This window comes from Gorilla gorilla, chromosome 10 (assembly GCF_029281585.2).
Source record: "Gorilla gorilla gorilla isolate KB3781 chromosome 10, NHGRI_mGorGor1-v2.1_pri, whole genome shotgun sequence".
Classification (NCBI taxonomy): Eukaryota; Metazoa; Chordata; class Mammalia; order Primates; family Hominidae; genus Gorilla; species Gorilla gorilla.
Window position 1 is genome coordinate 146573387 of NC_073234.2, and position 22571 is coordinate 146595957.

General features: G+C 51.7%; 1 protein-coding gene across 2 annotated transcripts in view; it reads left to right on the forward strand.

Annotated features, from left to right (window-relative positions):
• The window catches only part of ADGRD1 (adhesion G protein-coupled receptor D1), a 184456-nt gene that overhangs the window by 144306 nt on the left and 17579 nt on the right, over positions 1-22571 (forward strand). For both annotated transcript variants that reach the window (XM_004054164.4, XM_004054165.4), the window contains 5 exons: positions 2998-3101; positions 3930-4041; positions 7059-7212; positions 16741-16807; positions 19196-19262. In XM_004054164.4, coding sequence (XP_004054212.2) covers positions 2998-3101; positions 3930-4041; positions 7059-7212; positions 16741-16807; positions 19196-19262 — 504 coding nt within the window. The remainder of the gene's footprint in view (positions 1-2997; positions 3102-3929; positions 4042-7058; positions 7213-16740; positions 16808-19195; positions 19263-22571) is intronic.

A 22571-nucleotide genomic window follows, 5' to 3' on the forward strand; every position in this document is an offset into this window, starting at 1 on the left:
GCTGAGGCCCAAAACTCTTGTAACTGACCCTTACTTCCATCTCTAGGCAGAGATCAGTGTGAGAGACAAGACTTTTCAGTTGTCTTAGAAAGACTGCATATCCAGTATAATGTCAGTGTGTCCTGTATTTGGTTTTATTCTTAGTTTCTGAAACATCTCACTTCGTCTAAAACAGCACTTCTTAAACCACATCTCTGTTGCTGTCATTGGGTCTCTTCCCTTCCTCCTCCAAAGAGTTTAAGAGATGCCAAGTTGAACATAGCTGAACAGGGGGGTTTTATTTTACCTGCAGAATCCTCAGAACTCTTAAGTGGCTTTATATTCATCCAAAAAGTCTTTTAAGGGGTGCAGAGAATGGAGCTTTTTCCAAACTTATCTGAAAGCAGAAACATCATTTCATGGACAATTTGCTAATAATGTCATGCGGAAACTGGAGTGTCACACACTTAGCGTGGGGAATGTGGCCTAGAAACTGAGTTCCCTTCACCCACCGCGGCTATGCGATTAATGGGAGTAGCTCTTGGCCCGTCGGTCTGCAGGTGGAGACGTTTGTTTCCATTGCCGAGAATGGTGCGGTGGGAATGCACTGGCAGCACCCGCCTGTTGAGGAACTTGTTTTGCCAAACATACTCGGCAGGTGACTGATGAGTGCCTACCCCTCCCACAAGGCCCCTTCTGCTGGCAGAAGATGCCTGTGACCTCAGCTCCCACCTGGTGGAGCAGAGATGGGCAGCACTGGGCGGCCTCGGCCCCCCGGGAGGCCCCTGTTCGCCCACAGTGTCCCAGGTGCCCTGGGTGTTGCCAGGCAGCGATAGGGAGTGGGCTCTGGGCAGAGTCGGTGTGAGTTCACCAAAGTCTCCACCTTGAGTTCCTCAAGCCCAGTGCAGGAGAGCCCATGAGGGTCAGGGGAAGCCGAGATGGAGGCACACACCCAGGGGACATCGTGGCACCTGCTGCAGGGAAGCCCACGGGCATGGCTGTGATTCCCAGGGGTCAGAGGTCAACAGCCTGAAGGTCTTCTCAAATATGGAAGGCCAGGCCCAGGAGTTGAAGGAGAAAGGTTTATCCATGGGAGAAGGAGTAGCGGGGCTCTCCTACCCCTAACTGGATGATTCTGCAATAACCAGGAACAAGAACAAGAAACCGCAGCCACTCTCCTGAGGGGACGGGGGGCCCCATTCCTTCAAAGTTCCCTCTCATCCTCAGAGATACTGATGCGCTCCCCTGTGCCTGCCCCTCCTCTCTCCCTGGGGCATCATGAACCTGGAAGGGGGATTCTTCCGTCTCCCTGGTCCTGGCCACGCAGTGCCCACCTTTCCCGTGATAGCCACGATGTCCGTGGAGAGGAAAGTCCAGCCCCTGGGAAATTGGAACTTGTGCGCAGGTCCTTGCCTGCTGAGGCCTGAGCCGGCGTTCAGCACAGGTGGCTCTGCCCAGCCCTCAGCCTCTCTGCCTTGTCCCTGAGCCCGAGAGCACAAAAGGGCCCCTCCAGGGGAAATGCTGCTGGTGTCATGGCAACAGCTGTTTCACTCCTGAAGGGGGCCAGGCCAAGGCCCTGCCTTCTGCAAGCACTGGATCTCAGAGAGGACACCAGGGCCTGCGGGGTGAAAATGAGCTCCTGCTAAAGTAGGAGGCACAGGCTGTGGCATCCAGGCTGCCCCTACCCCAGCCCCACGCACCCAGGAATCTAGCACGTCTGTAGCCCCTCGGGCGTGAGCCCACTCCGCTGTGAATCACAGTTGAAGGCGGTGCTTGCTGAGTGTTCGGGCTTCCCATGGCCCCCTGGCCCCAGGTTGCTCCCCGTGGTCCAGTGCGCTACCTGCCTCACCGTGAGCTGGGGCCCCCTGGGCCTGCGGCGTCTCCTCCCTCATTGCCAACAGCTCCTTACACACTCAGAGTGGCCTCCTTTTGTTCCTTTGTCCTGGTGATCGGGGAGAATGCATTTAGACTCCCCCTACCCGCATGCCACAGGAGGAAGCTGGAGGCAGGCGTCTCGGAGGAGGGGGGGACGTGGGTCTGGGGTCTGGGGCCTCAGTGCCGGACAGGGACAGCATGATGCAGGCTTCAGGCTTCAGGCTTCAGCTGGGCCTCTGACAAGAGCCATGGACCACAGGAGGAAGCACGTGGCGCCCTCCTGCACGTGAGCAGCTGGGAGGCTGCCCTTCCAGGCCTGTGGCTTAGGAGCCCGGAGCCACATGTGTCTGAGCTTGAGGCCCCGACTTCAGAACCGAGGGGGCGCCGTCTGGATTGTGCGGTCGGTGAACTGCGGCTTCGGTTCTATCCTTTGTGGCCCTGCAGCCGCTTAATCCCCAGGTGTGTTCTGTTCTGCCTCATTCCCACAAGGTGTTGGGACCCAGCAGACGCGGGTGTTGCTGATCACCACCGTGTCCATTTAGAGAGCTTTCCTGAGGCCCACAGTGTGCAGGTGGCAGCCATTGTGCGGGGACTGGGAGGGTAGTGGCCTCAGGCAGGGGCGGTAGCCAGCTCTTCCCTAGCTGCTCCAGCACTTTATGTTTGTAAATTCATGGAGTCCTTGCGGCCACTGTGGGAATGGAGAGGGGTCATTATTTTCATTTCACAGCCGAGTGTCACGTGGCCCAGATCGTCAGCCAGGACGTGGCCCAGCTGGGACTTGAACCCGGGAGGTCTGGCTCTGGGGCTGACTGTTAGTCTGCAGCCCTGTGTATTGCAGTGTAGACAGGAGGCTCAGCGCCTGCCCAGGCCAGGCAGCCGCAGTCTGGAGAATGTGGCTGAGGGAGCCTCAGTGTTCTGTAGGGCACCTCGGGGCACCGGACATGCACACACAGAACCAGGGCTGCAACCCCAGCACCGGCCTCTGTCGGTGGCAGCAACAGACATTTGGGCTGGGAGGCAGGCTTGGTGGTCAGCACCACACTCACAGGGGACCAGCTGTGCACCCACCTGGGCCCTCTGCAGCTTCAGGCTCCGATGGGGTGCCTGGGCCTGCTGCTGACGCCTCTGCTCTGCTCCCCGCAGCTTGCACGCGGACACCAGGTGGCGCTGTCGTCTGTCAGCTATGTGGGCTGCTCCCTCTCCGTGCTCTGCCTGGTGGCCACGCTGGTCACCTTCGCCGTGCTGTCGTGAGTCCCCTTTTCTAATCCACCTAACAGCCCCTCAGCCCCTGCCTGCACCCCAGATCTCAAGATGGAGGAGACACGGGAGAGGGGAGGGGCTGTAGAGGTAAGAGCACCAGGCTTAGCTAAGCTGGAAAGGTCTGGAAAGGCCCCCAGCCCAGGCACAGGAATTCTGGTGGAACCCGAGCCAGGCAAAAGGGGATGGCCATGGGCCTGGGGACACCTCAGCCCTTTGCTCATTCATTCATTCTGGCTCCCACGTTCCTCAGCACAGGCGTGTGGTCGGCTTTGAGGGCCTGACTGTGTCCAAGAGAGATGAGAACATGCTTGGATGGGGGCTGGACAATAACCACGTAAACAAAAGCGAGAACAAACATCTTCACTGTGATCACGCCACGAGTCAGCAGGGCAGAGAGGGAGGGGTGCAGCTAGGTCCCAGCAGTGTCAGGAAGCTTACGCTGAGGGAGACATTCGGGCCGCCATGCGGGGACCTGGGAGAGGGTTTACCGCATGGGAACAGCTATGCAAAGGCCCCACAGCTGGAATAAGCTGGGGCTTTGAGAAGCAGGAACATGAGCTGGGAAAGAAAGGAACTGAGTCAGAGCAGAGCCATGGCCCAGGGTCAGACTGTGTAGGGCTGTGTGGGCATGGAAGGAGCTGGGATCAGATCCAAGAGCAATAGGGAGCCATTGATGGTCCACAGCAGGGAGTGATAGCAACCCCTCTGGCTTCTCTTGGAGGAATGGATACAGGGACTTCATGGGGCCAGGGAGCCCAGCCTGGGGGACTGGGTCGGTGGAGGGCCCGGGTCTCACACCCTGCCTCTGTCCTCAGCTCCGTGAGCACCATCCGGAACCAGCGCTACCACATCCACGCCAACCTGTCCTTCGCCGTGCTGGTGGCCCAGGTCCTGCTGCTCATTAGCTTCCGCCTCGAGCCGGGCACGGTGAGTGGGCGCAGCTCCGTGTTCCTGCGCTGTCCTTCCCCTGCCTCCTCGGATGTCACCGGGTGGCACCTTCTGCTAGCTTTTTCAACTCAAATTTCAGAACCCATCTCCCCAGACAACCAGGGCTGTGGTTTTCTCGGGGGAAGCAGAGATCGTGACGTGCATGAGCTGGTTTCTGTGCTGCACGCCAGCCTTGGGTAAAGCTGCCGCTGCCGCCACCCACTCACACTGCCTAGCACCAGCTACGCGCGAGGCACCGTGACAAGGGCTTGCATCTGCGAAGCCATGTCACTCTCTAACCAGCCTGTCATCCTCTCAGCCTACAGATAAAGGAATTGGGGCACAGGGCTTACAGGCCTTGGCCAAGCTGACGGCCTGGTGTGGGCAGACCAGGACTCTTGTTGGCTGCAGGCTGTGCCCTTCATCCGGTGCTTGACAGCAAACAGTTGTGTCACCTCTGTTCAGCGAAGCAGACCTGCAGACCTAGATGCCATCTTTCCCTGCCCTTTGCATGGAGTGGGGGGTTCTCTGGGGCCCTAAGAAGTCTTAGACCTCACAGAAGGCAAAGAGCTGAGACTCTCTGAAGTGACCCAGCAGTGGAGTGACATGGGCTTGTAAGCTAGTTGATGGAAGAGAAAAACAGAGGACTGCCTGCTCCATGTGTGGGAGGAAAAAGGGAGCTGGTTCTGGCAGAAGCTCTTAGGAACCCAGCAGGATAAGCCTGTGGTCTTAGGGTGCAATCAGGATTGGCCAACAGAAGATGAACGCTTTATCCCATGCCTAGCGGGTCAGCAGAGCCTCTCCTCCTCACTGCCCAGCAGAGCCCTTTGTCCCCATGCATGTCCTGGGGCTGCTGCCTATGGACAGACCCACCTTCATGTGGCAGCAAGCACCTCCCTCACAGGGCACCCCACCTCGGACTCAGGGGAGCATCTGAGAAGTTCCTGGATGCACCGTGGAATGGACGTGGTGTGCACTGGCCTCATGTTCTCCTGCTGGATGCTTCTCAGGCTCTGGTGTGAAACTTCCCATGAGGATTCCTTACAGTGCAGATTTTGGTTTAGGAGCTCTGGGTGGAGCTTAGAATGCTATATTTCTATCAATCATTCAGGTGATGCTGACGCTGCCTGTTCAAGTCCATACTGGGGAGCGAGGTCCCACTGTGTGCTGGCAGCAGGAGGGCAGGCAGGTCTGCAGCAGCTCCAGGTGTCTATAATCCCAGCTGGTGGCCCTAGGGGACTGGGAGAGCATCTTTCCTCCAGAACCCTGTGTCTAAATCCCAGGGAAGGGCTCTGATGGGTCCCGCTCTCCCAGAGACCTGTGTCTAAATCCCAGGGAAGGGCTCTGATGGGTCCTGCTCTCCCAGAGACCTGTGTCTGAATCCCAGGGAAGGGCTCTGATGGGTCCTACTCTCCCAGAGACCTGTGTCTGAATCCCAGGGAAGGGCTCTGATTGGTTCCCGTCTCCCAGAGACCTGTGTCTAAATCGCAGGGAAGGGCTCTGATTGGTTCCCGTCTCCCAGAGACCTGTGTCTAAATCCCAGGGAAGGGCTCTGATTGGTCCCGCTCTCCCAGAGACCTGTGTCTAAATCCCAGGGAAGGGCTCTCATGGGTCCCGCTCTCCCAGAGACCTGTGTCTAAATCGCAGGGAAGGGCTCTGATTGGTCCCGCTCTCCCAGAGACCTGTGTCTAAATCCCAGGGAAGGGCTCTGATGGGTCCCGCTCTCCCAGAGACCTGTGTCTAAATCCCAGGGAAGGGCTCTGATGGGTCCTGCTCTCCCAGAGACCTGTGCCTGAATCCCAGGGAAAGGCTCTGATGGGTCCCGCTCTCCCAGAGACCTGGGTCTGAATCCCAGGGAAGGGCTCCAGTTGGTCCTGTTTGAGTGATATGCCTACAGGGTGAACCTTTGTGCCCAGATGGGAGAGGATGATTTTAATGGTTGGTCCCATCAGAGCCTCTGGGGTAGGGAGGGGCTGCTCCCCAAGGGAAGGGGGCAGCTGGTCCTGGAAGACACAGGGCCAGGGGTTGCTGAGCCAACAAAAATAATAGGTATGTCTTATTTTGTATCTAGATATAACAGATCATGATGACAAGAAACACATTTAGTGGCTTGTACATTTCTTCTCTGAGAACTAACTGCCTTGGGCACATCTGAAGGACAGAACTTGGAGCGCCAGCAGAGCTGGGTTGTCCTGGGGTCCTTGGTTTGTGTTCCTTCCTGGGCTCTGGTTTCCTGGACCTTTTATCTAGAGCTAAGGGACAAGCCTTGGCTGTTCCCAGCACCTGGACTCACAGGGAGCAGAGGAGTGGAGCCCCAGGAGGATCTGAGGCTGCACTGTGCAGGGCCGAACTCTCTCCGTCCTGGGCACCTGGGGCCTCCAGGCCCCAGGCGAGGAATGGAGAGGTTCCCAAGGCCCTGCCTTTCTGTCTCTGAGCCCTATTGAGGGGAAGCCTGTGGAGCAACATGGTCGCCTGAGCCCCTTTCAGTTCTGGGTAACTACAACTTGGAAGCTGCAGTCAATTTAGTTAGAACTAGAAGTCCCAGCATGTAGGGTTCAGCCACATGGCAGGTGGCAGGCTCCACACCTCTCTGGGAGCCACATGGCTTCCAAAGTTCCTTGCTCCAGTCCTCACTTGAAGGGAGGGAAACTCTTCCATAGTCCCTGCCTTAGCCCCAGAATCCACCCTGATTGGACCAGGTGAGTCATGTGCCCATCCCTGAGCCAATCCTGTTGCAAGGAATGGATAGTTTTGCTGATTGGTTGGGCCTGAGTCCTGTGCCCTCTCCTGAACCAATCACCATCCCTGGGGGCAACATGGTGCTGTGACTGGCTAGCCCTGAGTCAAGTGCTACACCCAAATCCCTGGGCTTGAGCAACAGGAAGATATCCTGGGAAGAAACATGGTCACATGACCAAAAGACCAACCAGGACATGGATACTGGGAGGCTGGGATCATAGCCACGCCCAGGGCCCACCCCAGGGCTGTCTCACCTCCCATCTCTGGTTACATCCTAGACCCCCTGCCGGGTGATGGCCGTGCTCCTACACTACTTCTTCCTGAGTGCCTTCGCATGGATGCTGGTGGAGGGGCTGCACCTCTACAGCATGGTGATCAAGGTCTTTGGGTCGGAGGACAGCAAGCACCGTTACTACTATGGGATGGGATGGGGTAGGTGGGGCAGGGCAGGTGGGATGGCGGAGCGGGAGGGACAGGAAGAGACAGGTGGGGATGGGGCAGGTAGGACAGGATGAGACAGGTGGAAGTGGGGACAGAAGGGGCAGGTGGGGATGTGGGGGAGGTGGGAATGGGGTTTGATCAGATGGGACACGGAAAGTCAGATGTGCTTTCATCTTCATATTATCCTTCTTGGTGCCTCCTAGAGACCCAAATAGGAAGGAGAATCCACTGGCTAATCAAAGGCAAAAATTCCCCATCACTTGGAAACATTTCCAACATTCCTGACTTGATTTATCAATTTTGGTGATCTTTTCAAAGAACCAACTTTTGGTTTGATTTTCTTTTTTGTTTTTCTATTATCCGTTTCTTTAATTTCTGCTTCAATCTTCATTATTTCCTTTCTTCTGCTTATTTTAGCTTTAGTTTCTTCTTCTTTTCCAGAGTGTCGAAGTGAAAGTTGAGGATACTGAGTTGAGATTTTCTTTTTTAATATAGGCATGTATAGTTATATATTTCCCTCTACTCACTGCTTTAGCTGCATCCTGTATGTTTTGTGTCTTCATTTTAAATTCATCTCAAAGTATTTTCAAATTTATTTAATTTTTATTTGACCCATTGATTATTTGTGTTGTTTAATTTGTACATATTCATGAGTTTCTCACTTTTTTCTATTATTGATGTCTAATTTTATTTCATTGTGGAAAGACAATATATTTTGTATGATTTCAGTCCTTTTAACTGTATTAGGGTTTGTTTTATGCCTTAGTAAGTATCTATCCTGGAAAGTGTTCCATATGCCCTTGAGAAGAATGTATATTCTGCTTTTGGATGGAGTGGTCTACAGATACCTGTTAGGCCTAAGTTGGTTTATAGTGTTGTTCGAGTCTTCTATTTCATCGCTGATCCTTTTTCTAGTTGTTCTGTCCATTACTGAAGTATTGAAGTCACCACTTGTTGTATTGTGTATTTCTCCCTTCAATTTGTTGATGTTGTTTCCTGTTGCTTGGGGTTCTGTTTATACTTACATCTTTCTGATGAGTTGACCCTTTTACATTTATAAAACATCTCTTCATCTCTAGTATTATGTTTTGTTTTAAAGTCTGTTCGTCCCATATGATTAGTAGAGTCGCTCCAGCTTTCTTGCAGTTGCTGTTTGCAGAGTATATATATTTTTTCCATCCTTTTACTTTCCACTTATTTGTATCTTTGAACCTAAGGTTCTGTAAACAGAATACAATTGGATTTTTAAAAATTGTCTGGCAATTTCTGCCTTTTGGCTGGGTCATTTAATCCTTTCCCATGTAATGTTATGATACATAGGGTGGATTCACATCAACAATTTTTCTCTTTGTTTTCTGTATGTCTACTATCTGTTTTGTTTCTCTATTCTTCCTTTACTTCTTTCTTTTGAATTAAGTGAATATTTCCTAGTGTAACACTTTAATTCTCTTAATGATTTTTTTCACTTTTTTTTTTTGGTTATTTTCTTAGCGATTGACCTAATGCTTACTATATACATCTTAGCATATTAGAATCTATTCCAAATTTATACTAAATTATAAGATATAAACATTATTTTTATATAGGCATATTCTCTTTTCCTTTGTTCTGTGATTATTGCTATACGTGTTACATCTGTATAAGGCACTATTCAATAATACATTTTTGTAACTATTTCTTTAATCTTGTATCTTTTAAAGAAGCTGGGATAAAAGGAGAGCAAGTACATATTTATAGAGTTACATTAACCTTCTGATTTCCATTTCTGGTTCTCTGTATTTTTTGCTGTGAATTTGAGTTTCCATCTGGTGTTGTTGCTTGCTGTGTGTATGTATGTTTCTGTGTGTGTTAAGATTACTTTTTGGGGTCATTTGCTTTCAGCCTGGAGAACTTTCTTTGTTATTTCTTGTAAGGCATGTCTGCTAGCAACAGATTTAGTTGTTGTTTATCTGGAAATCCCTTTATTTCACCTTCATTTTTCAAAAGTAGTTTTTCTAGATATAAGATTCTTTTTTGCTTTTCGTTCTTTGATTATGTCATCTCACTGCCTTCTGGCTCGATTGTTTCTCATAATAAGTCAAAACTTAATCTTACTGGGGTCCCTTGTATTTGAAGAATTGTTTTTCTGTTGATTCTTTGAGGACTTTGTCTTTCAGCATTTTAACTCTGATGTGTCTGGGTGTGTATCTCATTGTGTTTACCTTTTTTTTTTTTTTCTTTTTGAGACAGGGTTTCAATCACCCAGGCTGGAGTGCAGTGGCACCATCTCGGCTCACTGCAACCTCCGTCTCCCAGCCTCAAGTGATGCTTCCACCTCACCCTCTTGAGTAGCTGGGACCACAGGTACAGGCCACCATGCCTGGCTAATTTTTGTATTTTTGTAGAGACAGAGTTTCTCCATGTTGTCCAGGCTGGTCCTGAACTTTTGGGCACAAGCAGTCCGCCCGCTTCAGCCTCCCAAAGGGCTGGGATTACAGGCGTGAGCCACCATGCCTGGCCCACTTTTTGGTGTTTATTGAGCTTCTTAGATGTGTAGATTAATTCTCTTTATCAAATTTGGGAACATTTCAGCCATTATTTATTGAAATACTTTTTATGTTCCTTTCTCTGTCTCCTGTCTTTCTAATATTCCCATTATGAATAGGTTGGTGTGCTTAATGGTGTTCCACATTTAGAGTACACTTAGAGTACAGCTTCTAAGACTCTTGATTTTTCTTCATTTTTTTTTTTTCTTTGTTCTTCAAATTGCATAATCTTTCTTTATCTCTCTTCAAGTTCACTGATTCTTCTGCCAGTTTGGATCTATTTTGGAACCCCTCTAGTGGATTTTTTAAATTTCAGTTATTATACTTTTCGACTCCAGAATTTTCATTTGGCTCTTTTTTTTAGAATTTTGATCTCTTTATTGCTATTCTGTGTTTGATGAGACAGGGTCGTTATGCATTCCTTTACTTTTTCAACGACAGTTTCATTTAGTTCTTTGAACATATTTATAATGATTGTTTTGAAGTCTCTTTTTTTTTGATAAATACGACAACTGAGCCTTCTCACAGGCAGTTTCCGTTGCCTGGATTTTTCCCCATGTATGTGTCACACTTTCTGGTCTCTTTGTATATCTCATAGTTTTTTGTTGAAGACTTGTCATCTTAGATGATACATTGTAGCCACCCTTGATTCTGATTCCCTCCTTCCATGGCTACTCCCTGCTTGCTTATTTATTTGTTTAGTAACTTGGCTGGACTATTTAGCACAGTCTGTTTCCCTTGTGGTGTGATTCCTCTGACATCACTCCCCAGAGGGCAGTCTTAGGCATGTACAGTCACCCTGAGATGGCAGTGGTTTTAGCAGGGCTCTCTCTGTCTCTTTCCATGGCCTCTCTCTCAGGCTATCTACTTATGTTTGTGTGACACCATCTGTTAGGTTCCACTCATTGCCAGCCTATGGCTCTGTTGTTCCCAACAATAGCTTGGGGCACACGATGCGCTACAGATTGATCTGATTAAATCCAGGCCCCTTCGTAGGGGTATTTTTGAGGCCAGTCTTTGAGGTTTGTTCTGACCCCAGGAAGGCTCTTCTGAGCTGTCTCTTCCCTGGCTGTCTCCAGTAAACCAGCCGGAATATGGTTTATCTTGGTGTTGTCACGGAGCCACCAGCTTCCTCTTCATTCCCTGCTGCAAAGCTCCGTTCTTTCCCAGACTACCTTAGGCTTGAACTTCTCCACTCTGCTTCAAATCAGTTCCCGTGGGGAGCACTTTGGAGTTCTCTAACCTAATGGGTAGCTTCTTTTCCTGGGAAGAATTCCTGAGGCACTGCTCCGGAGCTGCAGGCAAGGACAGTGGCCCACTTTTTGTGGAGTGACATGTCTGCCTCTCATGCAGGGCACTGGGTGGGGGAAATCGCTTCGAATCTTCAGAGCTTGTCTCTCCCAGTGTAGAACCTCTGCCCAGTGAGTCAACAGAGATGAGGGCAGTGAGGCCCCAGTGTTCTGAGCCTGCCACACCTGGACAGACCCTGCATACTATGAGTTGGAGGAGGAAGGGAGTACCAACCTTTCAGCTGCTTTTATCTGGAGTAGAGCTTCTAAAGCACAAAGTTGGGGGGAATGAGAAATGCGGGCAGCCTTCCCTACCTCCCCCAGCCTGGGGAGATACCGTAGCCCTGGACTGGGAGCTGGAGGGAGTGGAGCCCTGTCTTCTTGCCCACACCTACTTGGAGCAGAGCCTCTCTCACAGCAAGCTGGGCAGGGAAGCAGGTTTTGGCTGAAGTGCCACAGACTCAGTCTTCTTAACAAGATTTAGTAGATTTTCTTGAGCCAGTTTTTCTCAATTTGCTGTAAACCCTTAGGAAAATGTACAGAGACTTTAGATGATTATGCTTTTTAAAACTTTTTTTTTCAGTGATAGCTGTCTCTGGGGAGGGGTCTGCTGAGCAACTTGTGCTGTCATTCTGGAAGTCAGCTCCCCAGTGATGTGGCTTCTTTGCTGAGCTTTGCCCTTGCCCATCCCAAGGGGTCCCAGTGAGCACTGGAGGCTCTAGGTTGGGCTGTGCATTGACACTTAGCATTCTCGCAGTTGTTGTGAAACACTGACCAGACATGAGGGACCTGCTACTTGTTTCAAATACATTTAATTTTCACAGTCTTCGTTATGCAAGTAGCAGGTAAACAGGCTTACTTTGTGCTTTGAGTTGGCAAATGTAATTTATCTGAGGATTAAGTGGAGGTAAATTGTGCTCCCCTCGTGGCTCCCTGGGGAGACTGAAGAGGCCACTTGGGCAGCCACCTCCAGACTGCGGCTGGTCATGCAGGGAGCTCCCCGAGTCACCATGGATGTCCTCCGTCCTGCCTCACTGCTCATGCTGTATCATCACGAGGATGCTTTTGCACACGCTGGTCCTGAGGCCCGTGTCCTCTGCCCTCCCTCCAGGTCACGCATGACCTGCTTCTTCAGGCCTCCGTGACGCCCCAGAGAGGAGAGCTGCTCCTTCTGATGATATCTGACCTCATCAGGGAGGATTTAGAGGCTGATTGATGGCCAACTATCTAGATTTATTATAGTTTCTTTATGGATACAGTCATGTAATTTAGAGGCATATGTGCATGTGTGCACGCACACACACGCACACACACTCACACTCTCCATAAGCCACAGAAAAGACAGCTGGGTGAACGAAAAGTGTCTGCAGGATTTGTTGCTAGAGTGAGAGCAATGTATGTAGCGGGGCTGTCTGTGTCGCCGATAGGATGGGGTTGGGGTGTGTGTGTGTGACAGACAGAGAATCTAAGCCAAACCAATCCAGCCTGGAAGGATGTTTTATTTGATCTGCACAATGCTGGAGGGAAAAAATGAATTATTTGCCAATATTTTAAGATTGAGGGATTTTACACAAGATTACAAAGTTCTTTTGAAAAATGAGGAGATCCGACACCCTGAGTTTATATTCCTCCTTGACAACAGTGGCCAGAACTGTGTGGTTTCTGATACCAATGCGGCCCCAGTAGGAGACTGAGCTTGTAGTCCCTGACACAGCTCTTGCAAATGGAGCGCTGGCTGGTTCTGTGAGTCCTGCAACCTCCATCTATCTCCCTGTCAGCTTTCCCTTAATTAATTTCATCAGGAGCCCAAGAACTGTGTCTTTCATTCCAAATGGATTGGAGCTGGCTACAAGCTGAAGTCGGGGGGGTCTGCAGGCAGTTGGGCTCTCTCGACCTTCAGTTTTTAATTAAGGAGCTGGAGGCCCACCCAGAGCATGGCTGGGGGAGCCCCTGGGAGGTGGCTTCTTCCTGCAGATTTCATCCTGGCCTTACTCTAGTTTTTGAGCAATATTATTTTTTGGAAACTGAGGTGGGGTTGGGGGGGGGGCATCAAATCCACACCTTTCCTTAAGGTGTTGTTGACTGCTAGACTTGTGCTAGGAACTCTGAAGGGAGGGACAGATAACCTCTGTCCTCAAGGAGCCCACAAGGTAGCCAGGAGGGCAGAGGGACAAGCATTGGAGAGTTTACACATCACTGAAGCAGACAAGAAACTCTGATTGCAAACTCAGAGGTGAAGAGAATGTAACTCGTTTTATTTTTCTTTATTGCAACTTAGTTTCTTTTGTGAGCTCCTATTCCTCTGGGGACAAAACTTAATCTTAGTTCCAGGCCCCCCCTTTCTCTGAAGCTGCACTTTCATTCCAGGGAGACTGCGTAATGCCATGATCACAGGAGGGGGATCAGTCAGGGTAGGCGGGCAAGGCTGCAATAACAAACAGCTTCCATCCCTCTTTGGTTTTAAAGAACAAACGTCATTTTCCTGTGCACGCTACATGTCCATGGTGGCCCGTGGTGGTGGACAGTGAAGAGTCCAGGCTGACGGAGGAGGCACCGCCTCGAGCTGTTGCTGGATGCTGTGTGAGGGAAGGGGTCAGAGAGGACGCTGCACTGGAAATCATGTGCTCAGCCCATAAGACACGTGTCCCTTCTGTACACAACTCAGTGCCCAGAACCAGCCCCGTGGCCTCAAGAGCCCCGAGGGGCAGGGGTGTGGACCTCCCCTGTGCCCGCGTGTGGGGCATCTGGAAATAGGTGGCACCAGTGACTTCCACAGTTCCCTGGTATTGTCTCCCTCCACCCCATCTGTCGAGACCCCTTGCCCCTGCGCCCATCCTCCCAGGCCTTCGCTTCACCCACCTCGGTTAATCTCTCATAACCCATGCTCCTCACCTGCCCCTCAATCTTAGGGGGCAGATGCCAAGGACAGCACCGGTCTGGTCCCTCTGAAGGTCACCGTGTTGCAAAGAGGAGCACCCAAAGTAAATGTCTCTGATGACAGGGCCAGAGGGACTTCAAATTGTCCGCAGAAGCATGTTCCAGGTCTGCCCAGGTTACCGTGTGAGAGTTTCAGATGACAGCAGTGGTGGGAAAGGGGTGAGGTCTGAGCTGGTTGATGATAGAGATTATTGCAAGATCAGCTTCCTCATCGAGGGGCTCATCATTCATAGACAGCTCATGTCATCCTCACATCCTAATGAGGAAGGCAACTCATTACGTTCCCACGGTCTGAGCACAGAATTTCGGCTGGTTCCTTGCAGATGCACAGCTGGTCCCGGGCAGCCCCAGGAATAGAACGAGGTGTCTTCTGGCCCCAAAGCCCACGCTCTTCCCACTCACTGTCTTCTCCATCTTACTGCCCCTCTCCTTATCCTCCCACTTAGGAATGTTTTCTTCTTAAAAAGCCCCACAAACTCACTCACCCAGACTTCATAGTTCCTGCAGCTCATTTTGGAGAAAGCAGACAGTGGGCCCCACCCTGTTCTCAGACCCTTTGTCCTTGCCCATGGCTTGGCCTCTGCTGGACACAGGGGTAGATGCAGGGGAAGAAATGGCAGAGGAGCTCACATAGGGAAACTCAAAGTGACAGGATGACAAAGGCCCACAGTCACTGCTGGGCCCCAACTGTGCGCCTCTTCCACGGAGGCTGCCTGGTCTAATTCTGGACAACTTTATTGCCCAGACATTCTGCAATACATTTCAATCCTTTTGACATTTAAAACCAAGTATTTCAGAGACAAGACTGTCCAGGAAATGTCTTTCCAGGGTAATTAACTTAAAACCCAAACCCTGATGTTTGGAAGGGCAGGCACGGCGTGTACTCTGCCCCCAGAGGGCACTGGAGGGCTGCGGCCTGGAGGCACTCGGGTGGGTGCCAGGAGCCACCTTCACTCCTCCTTCTTCCTCTGGAGCAGAAATCTCCCAGAACCTGTGTGATTTCAGCTACTGAGGCAGAGAGCCGCATGCTCTTTGTGCACTTCCATCCCCCACCCTGCTATCCCAGGGATCCGAGATGTGCCAGGAGCTGCTTCTCTTGAGCATCCTCCTGGGGAAAAGGTTCAGGGGTGGAGTAAGGAGCTGGTCCTTTGCAGTCTCTCATCTCTCTCCCATCCTTCCCTGCAGAGGGAGCAGAGGACAGAGGCTGCTGTGCTCAGGGTGGCTGCACCAGAGCAGGCCCCGTGGATGATGCCCCACTTTCTGAGTAACCAGAAGTGTGTTCTTTTCAGAAACAGATTCCCATTCGTGCAGGATCTGTTTCAAAGCTCACACGTGCATGTGGAAGCAGAGCCATGTTTCCAGACAAATTCCGTGGATGGCTGAGCTTGAGGAGTGTTGCGATGCGATCTTCCTTTTGGAGAGTCATAAGACACATTAGCATACAAAATCTCCGCACTTTAAAAGTGAAAGTAGAGGCCAGTTCAGATTTGGGTTAGGTCAATTTCTACAAGTAGTGTGGCCATAGAGTGTTTTCGTTGCAGAATGACGAAGCTCTGGGGACTGCTGTGATCCAGATGCTTTCTCCCTCATTCGTGGGCCTCCCTTCTATCACCACCCCCAAAGTCTCACTTGGCTTTGTCAAATATTAAACACATTTAATTTGTCACACTCAGTTTCAAGTAATAGAAATCCAACTTGAACTGGCTAAGGCAAAAAGGGAATGTAATGGCTCATATAACAAAAAAGTTCTAAGATGCTGGACTTCAGATATGGCTTGATCCATGAGCTTAAGTAATATAATCAAGATTTTGTTTTCTTTTTCCGTCTCTCAGATCTGATCTCTTGTGGTGCCAAAATGACTGCCTGGACCCCAAGCTCACTGACATCCTTATCCTCTTAGGGGCTCCGTAGAAAAGAGAGTTTCTTCTCAGCAGTTTCGAAGAACGCCCTTGATTGAGTGTCATTGGGTCAGCCAGGGTCACATGCCCATCTTTGAACCAATAGCTGTGGCTGGGGGATTTGATGTTCCAGTCAGCCAGTCCTGGGTCACATGCCTCAGAGCCAGGAAGGAACCAGCCCACCTGGACCTCATGGAAAGATGGAGTGTGATCGGTTCCCTAAGGAAATTATGGGCTCAAATACTATAAGAATGTGGACCGTGTGCATGGCAAAGTCAGCCATGTCCGATGTCCCCTCAGTCCCAGCTGATCTCACACCTTTCCACCACCGCCCTAGAACAGGGCTTCTCAACCAACACTATGGATACTTGGGCTGGGTGACTCTTGTGGGGCAGTCTTGTGCATTGTAGGGTGTTTAACAGAAGCCCTGGCCTCTGCCTGCCTGATTCCATCCCGTTATGACAACCCTAGATGACTTAAGCCATTGCCAGTTGTCTCTTGTGGGGCCACCTTGGCCCTGGTTGAGAACCACAGGTCTAGATAGACCAAGCTGAGCTTACCTTCCTGCCAGTCACAATGCCACATCTCACCCACATGGTTTGTTTTGATGAAGACTCATACACTTTCTTGTCTAGTACATAAGTGTGAACATGTGAGTATGAGTGTGTGTGTGTGTTATTCCTTTGTTTAGACTAAAAGTTCTTTGAGGATAGGGGCTGTTCTGTGTCCCAACAATTAGCACATAGTTCCCTCTCTGTATACATGTATGAGGTGTACAAGGAATGAAGAAAGGAAGGGAGGGAGGGGGGAGGCGGGAGGGAGGGAAGAAAACTGGAGCAAGTGAACATGATATTCTCCGATCTTCTGCAGGTTTTCCTCTTCTGATCTGCATCATTTCACTGTCATTTGCCATGGACAGTTACGGAACAAGCAACAAGTAAGTGCAGGGCTTTGCCTTGCTTTCGGCAGGCGTTCCACGGAACAGCTTGTGGCGAGAGCCCCGTGGCTCTTGCCTTCCTGTGCTCTTCTGGGTGCAGGGCTGCTGTGCAAAGCTGGCTCCCACAGGCCCAGCCAGTGAGAAAGTCGTGGTCCAGGGAGAGGGAGAAACAACCCAGCTGTGCTCTGGACGTTTTGGGGCCTTGGAACTAGCAACAAAGACCACAGAGCGCCTCCAGGAATAGCAGGGGGCCTGCTAGGAGTTTCTGCTTGGAAATGTTTCACCCACGTGGTCTTCTCAGACACAGTTCTGGTCATCCACGGAGGCTAAATTGTGACCCTTTCACCCTTTCTTGGGGTGGTCAGCAAGCGCACTGTGCAGACCGTGTGCCCAGTAACTCACAGGGAGCAGGTACATGCATGTTGGAGTAAGTGGGGCCTGCTGTGCACCAGGCAGGTGGTTTGAGGGTCCCATTGCTTGGGTAGTAGGGGATGGACCTTATGATGTCCAGTATCTCCTGTTGCCACTTGAAATGCAGCTCATGGGTCCACAGTTGTGTCAGGAAGAGGATAGGATGCTGCTGAGGGACCAGATCAGCTGTTCACGTTCCAGAAAGATGATTTTCTTTCCTTACAAGTAAAAGAGCTTTCACTCAAATGTCTCTTGGAAGCTGCTACCTGTTCTAGCCACGCTGAGAAACCACTGAGTGAAAACATGGAAAATAAATATTGACGGTGCTTACAAACAGAAAGGAAGTTGAGCATTTTCACAGCTTCAGAATGAGATAATAGTACAGACGAATAGTGAAACTGGGAGAAATGCAGCCTTTTCCACGTTGGTGCAGGTTCCCTGAAGGCGAAGCATTTGTAGAAGGCAGTGTGAGCGCACAGTGAAACAAGCGTGGTTACGCGGACCACTGTTCTGGCCTTCCTTTCATTCTGGATGCTGTTAGAAGTTGAGGGACTGATTAGAAGAAGAATGTTCTCCTCAAACACAGCTCAATGGCATTTGTTCCCTCTTATCCCATCTGGAGCTTGGGGCTGCTGGACTCACCCACAGTCCTGAGTCCCAGGGTCTGGCTCTAATACGAGCCTTTTCCCACCCAAGCCAGGCAGCACCAGCCAGGTTCGGGAAGCTCACCGGGTTTCTGAACAGGATAGAGTATCTATCAGAAGCCCCTCGTCGACTTAAAATTCTGCATGAAATGCTGGAAAGCACCATCTCTCTCTTTGCAGAAGCATCCCACTCTCTGGAGAGCCTGGTTTGAATCGCACCTTTGCAGAGGTACCATTCAGACTTGCGGTGCATTTTCCTTTTAAACAGTGCATCCTCAGATGAGAGGTTTCTCCTCTCCGTGCTCTGGGTGTGCAGCCATGAATGAGCCTCTTGCAGGTGCTGTCTCTTGTTTTGGGGCATTTGCCATCTCCTGGTCCGGGAGGCTTTGGGGAGGAATGGGGGCAGGGAGGCAGTGTGCTGACAGTGATCTCTGAAGTCACCTGAGCTATTTAGGGCTCAGATTCCTCATCTGCAGTATTGGAGTGATCATAGCGCCCACCTCAGGGGCAGCATAGGATTAAATGAGATGATGGAGTTTGTTATGCTGTGGGGCAGACCTGCTGCTCAGTGAGCAGTCACGGAGGGATGAAATAAGCCAGCCCCGGGGAGGCACCACATTCGGTGCTAGTGAGGACTGTGCCACGCACCTGCCCAGATCCAATTAAAGGCACTCCAGGTCCTTGGGAAACAGTGTCCAGGAGTCAAGCAGATGAGAGGTCCTAGGGACTCTTCGGCTCTTGACGGTGCCGTAGGCTCTGGAGATGAAATTGTGGAGGAGCTGGCTTTTTTTTGCCTGAGTTCTGGGGGTCACTTCTCAGAGGCCAGATCCTCAAACTGGACACTCCTCTCAGGACATCAGAGCAATCACTAGGACCCTCTGGAACCCTTCTTCTCAGTTGGAGGGCACTGAGAGAGTGGAACTGACCTCGAGCTTTGGGCATATGGGAATGGTCAGGTGCAGCATCGCTGACGACTCATCAGGATGGGAATCCCTCACAGAAGGCCCCTATTGGGTCATACTTGAAGTGCTCTGCAGGAAAGCCAGTCCCCAGCAAAGGTCTATTGCCTAATGAAATTAAAATCTATTTTGGATTTTGGTTAAACTCTCCAGAGGTTGCTGTCCTGGTCTTCAAACCTGGAAAATCCTTTCCAAAATGAGACGTGGGATCATCATGGATAAAAATACATTTACAGGGATTAGGAATGTTGTATGACTGCCCCAGGTGGACCCTGTAGCTGAGAAAGACATCACCTTAGCAACTAATTTTGGATGAAGGTACGCTGGCAGGTGGAACGAGGTTGTTGAAGTAACGGCTCTGCTTCCCTCCGCAGTTGCTGGCTGTCGTTGGCGAGTGGCGCCATCTGGGCCTTTGTAGCCCCTGCCCTGTTTGTCATCGTGGTACGTTTCCTGCCCTTGTGGGCGCAGATCGGGGCTGGGGAGGGGCAGGAAGAGAGGGTGCGGGGCTCTGGAGATGGCGCGGGGTTCCCTGAGGAGCTTCTGAAAGATGCAGCGTCGTTCCTCGGTCACTCCTCGCTAGGGCTCCTCTGGGCCAGTGACTGAGGGTCTTATTTCCCGGAATGCTCAGGAAGGCGGTGCTTTCCAGGCGGGTCCACTCAAGGCCCCAGGGCTCTTCCAGTCGAGGCGGCAGGTGTGGGCACATAGCCCTGACAACAGCACAGGCGCGGGCTCGTCCTTCCCCATCCTCCGGTGCCTTCTCACCCACCGGCTAGCTCCTTGCTCAGGAGTCACCAGGACTCCAAGGCTGCAGAGGGGAATCTCAGCAGAAGCCTCCTGGGAACCACACATAACAGTTACAGTTACAGTGGTTTGCAAGTGACAGAAAACCCAACTCAGTTTTTTGTTGTTGTTTTTGTTATTGTTTTTTTGAGACGGAGTCTCACTTTGTCTCCCAGGCTGGAGTGCAGTGGTGCGATCTCACTGCAACCTCTGCCTCCTGGGTTCAGGCGATTCTCCTGCCTCACCCTCCCAAGTAGCTGGGATTACAGCCATGCGCCACCACGCCCAGCTAATTTTGTATTTTTAGTAGAGACGGGGTTTCACCGTGTTGGCCAGGCTGGTCTCGAACTCCTGACCTCAGGTGATCTGCCCTCCTCTGTCTCCCAAAGTGCTGGGATTACAGGCGTGAGCCACTGTGCCTGGCCCCAACTCAGAGTTTAAACACGATGGGGATTTACGGGTTCCTGAGTCAGGACCATCTGTGGGGAGGCTGGGCCCAGGGCTCCTGCACCTGCGCTGGCATGAGGCTCGTCCCTCATCTTCTCTGCTTCCCCGGATGGAAACGGAGGCTTTTTCCCAGCACTCCCATTGCAAGTCCCAGGCTGGTTCTCATTGGCTGTGGTGAGTCATGTGTCCGTCCCAGACCCAATCAGGGAAATGGGATGGAGTCGAATGATTGGTCAGGGCTACCTCACATGATTTGTTTGTGCAGTTAGCACCGGTGGACTCCAGGAGCTGCTGGCATGGTGGGGTCGTGATCAGAGGGTGTGACCTCAGCAGAGTCTGTGCTTTCCCTTCTGTACTTCCACGTGCCTGTCTCTGAGGGCCCTGGCTGGTTGGGCCCGGGCTGCGCCTCCTGGCCCAGGCTTCCCGTCTGCAGGTTGGGTCAGGGCCCCGCAGTGAACTGGAGCAGCTCCCTGGACTGAGGGACGTCAGGGGCCCAGGGGCGTTGGGCGGGGCGCCACGAGCGGAGGGGCAGGAATCTTTGTGAAAGCAGAGGAGGTCGCAAGGGAAAGGCTTGTGGCATCAGAGCCTCCCTCACAGCGTCTACAGAGCTCCGAGCAGGGCTGGTTTTTCTTTCAGTGAATCGCTGTCAGCTGCAGACGGGACGCCTTTGGGGCTGCGCGGTTGAGCTCTTAGGGTCCGGGGGCCGCAGCGCCTCCCCGGGGCTGCGTGAGGATCACCTGCCATCGCTTTACCGACTCTACCCTTTAAAGAGTGTCAGAGGCTCAGTGAGAGGTTCCCGCGCTCCCTGGGGGTCTGGGAGGACCATTCATTTTGTCAACCAAAATGCAAAAACGCTTTCAGAACAGACTCCGGTCCCCTCAGTCATCAAACTCCTGGCTGGAGCATGGCCAGTTGGGAGGGGGTTTAAAGGACGTTTAGTGACAGAGGGTGGGAAGGGTAAGTTGTATTCAAGTCTCTGCTGTTCCTTGTTCTCCCTCTCTCTACTGACTTAAACCCTCTAGAACCGCAGGGCCTGGGCAGAACAGGCCCCTGTGTCAGACACTGTCCTGGTCATCTGGCTTTCGTGTCTGACCGTGGTCAGTGACAGATGGGGTTCCGAGGTGGCTCTGCCTGGCTCCTTCACCACCCACACGGCGTGGGGCCCAGCGCCAGGAACCCAGCACCCCTGTGTCTCCCAGCTTCACTAGAGTCCCTTTTGTCATTCCTGAGGGGACATTACCTTCAGGGCCCCACCCCCTACCCCACTCCTTGTTGTCAGTGGCCATCATTCCCGGAGGACAGAACGAGCCCTCAAACTCATTACATAATTGAATTACCTGGGGAGTTTTTTTTGTTTGTTTGTTTGTTTGTTTGCGACAGAGTCTTCGCTCTGTCGCCCAGGCTGGAGTGCAGTGGCATGATCTTGGCTTACTGCAACCTCTGCTTCCCAGGTTCAAGCAATTCTCTTGCCTCAGCTGGGACTACAGGCAGGTGCCACCACGCCCAGCTAATTTTTGTATTTTTAGTAGAAACAGGGTTTCACCATGTTGGCCAGGCTGGTCTCAAACTCCTGATCTCAGGTGATCCACCCGCCTCGGCCTCCCAAAGTGCTGGGACTGCAGGCGTGAGCCACTGTGCCCAGCCCTGGGAAGCTTTAAGAGTATTCCTGTCTAAGCTCCACCTCCTGAAGTTTCAGCTTCTTGGCCTTTAGAATCTTCCAGATGATTCTCAGCACAGCTGGCTTGAGGTCCTCATGCCCTCCTGGGACATTGGTAGCAACAGGCAGATTGGAAGGGAGGCAAGAGCTGAATGGGGCAGCCTTAAAAGATTCCAGGTTCAGGCTGGGCACGGTGGCTCACGCCTGTAATCCCAGAACTTTGGGAGGCCAAGGCGGGCGGATCATGAGGTCAGGAGATCGAGACCATCCTGGCTAACACAGTGAAACCCCGCCTCTACTAAAAATACAAAAAAATTAGCTGGGCGTGGTGGCAGGCGCCTGTAGTCCCAGCTACTCGGGAGGCTGAGGCAGGAGAATGGCGTGAACCCGGGAGGCAGATCTTGCAGTGAGCCGAGATCGCGCCACTGCACTCCAGCCTGGGCGACAGAGTGAGACTCCATCTCAAAAAAAAAAAAAGATTCCAGGTTCAAGTGCAGAGGCCAGCAAACTGCAGCAGTGTGGCCCACTACCTCCTTTTGTAGATCGAGTTTTCTTGGCACACAGCCACGTCCATTGATTTGCACATTGTCTGTGGCTGCTTTCAGGCTAAAACAGCTGAGCCGAATAGTTGCAACAAAGACTGCGTGGCCCGCAAAGCCGAAAATACTAACTGGCTCTTGGCAGAAGGCATGTCAACCTCTGGGCCAGGGGGTGCCGTGGAGGTTCCAGCCGACCCCTGCGGGGAGTGCCGTGGAGGGGAGTTGGGGGTCTTGTCTCTCTCACATCTTCAGAGGATCCCAGGGTTTGTGCCATCTGGGCCAATTCCTCATTTACCCACAAGTCCTCAGCCTTATTTCCAGATGAAG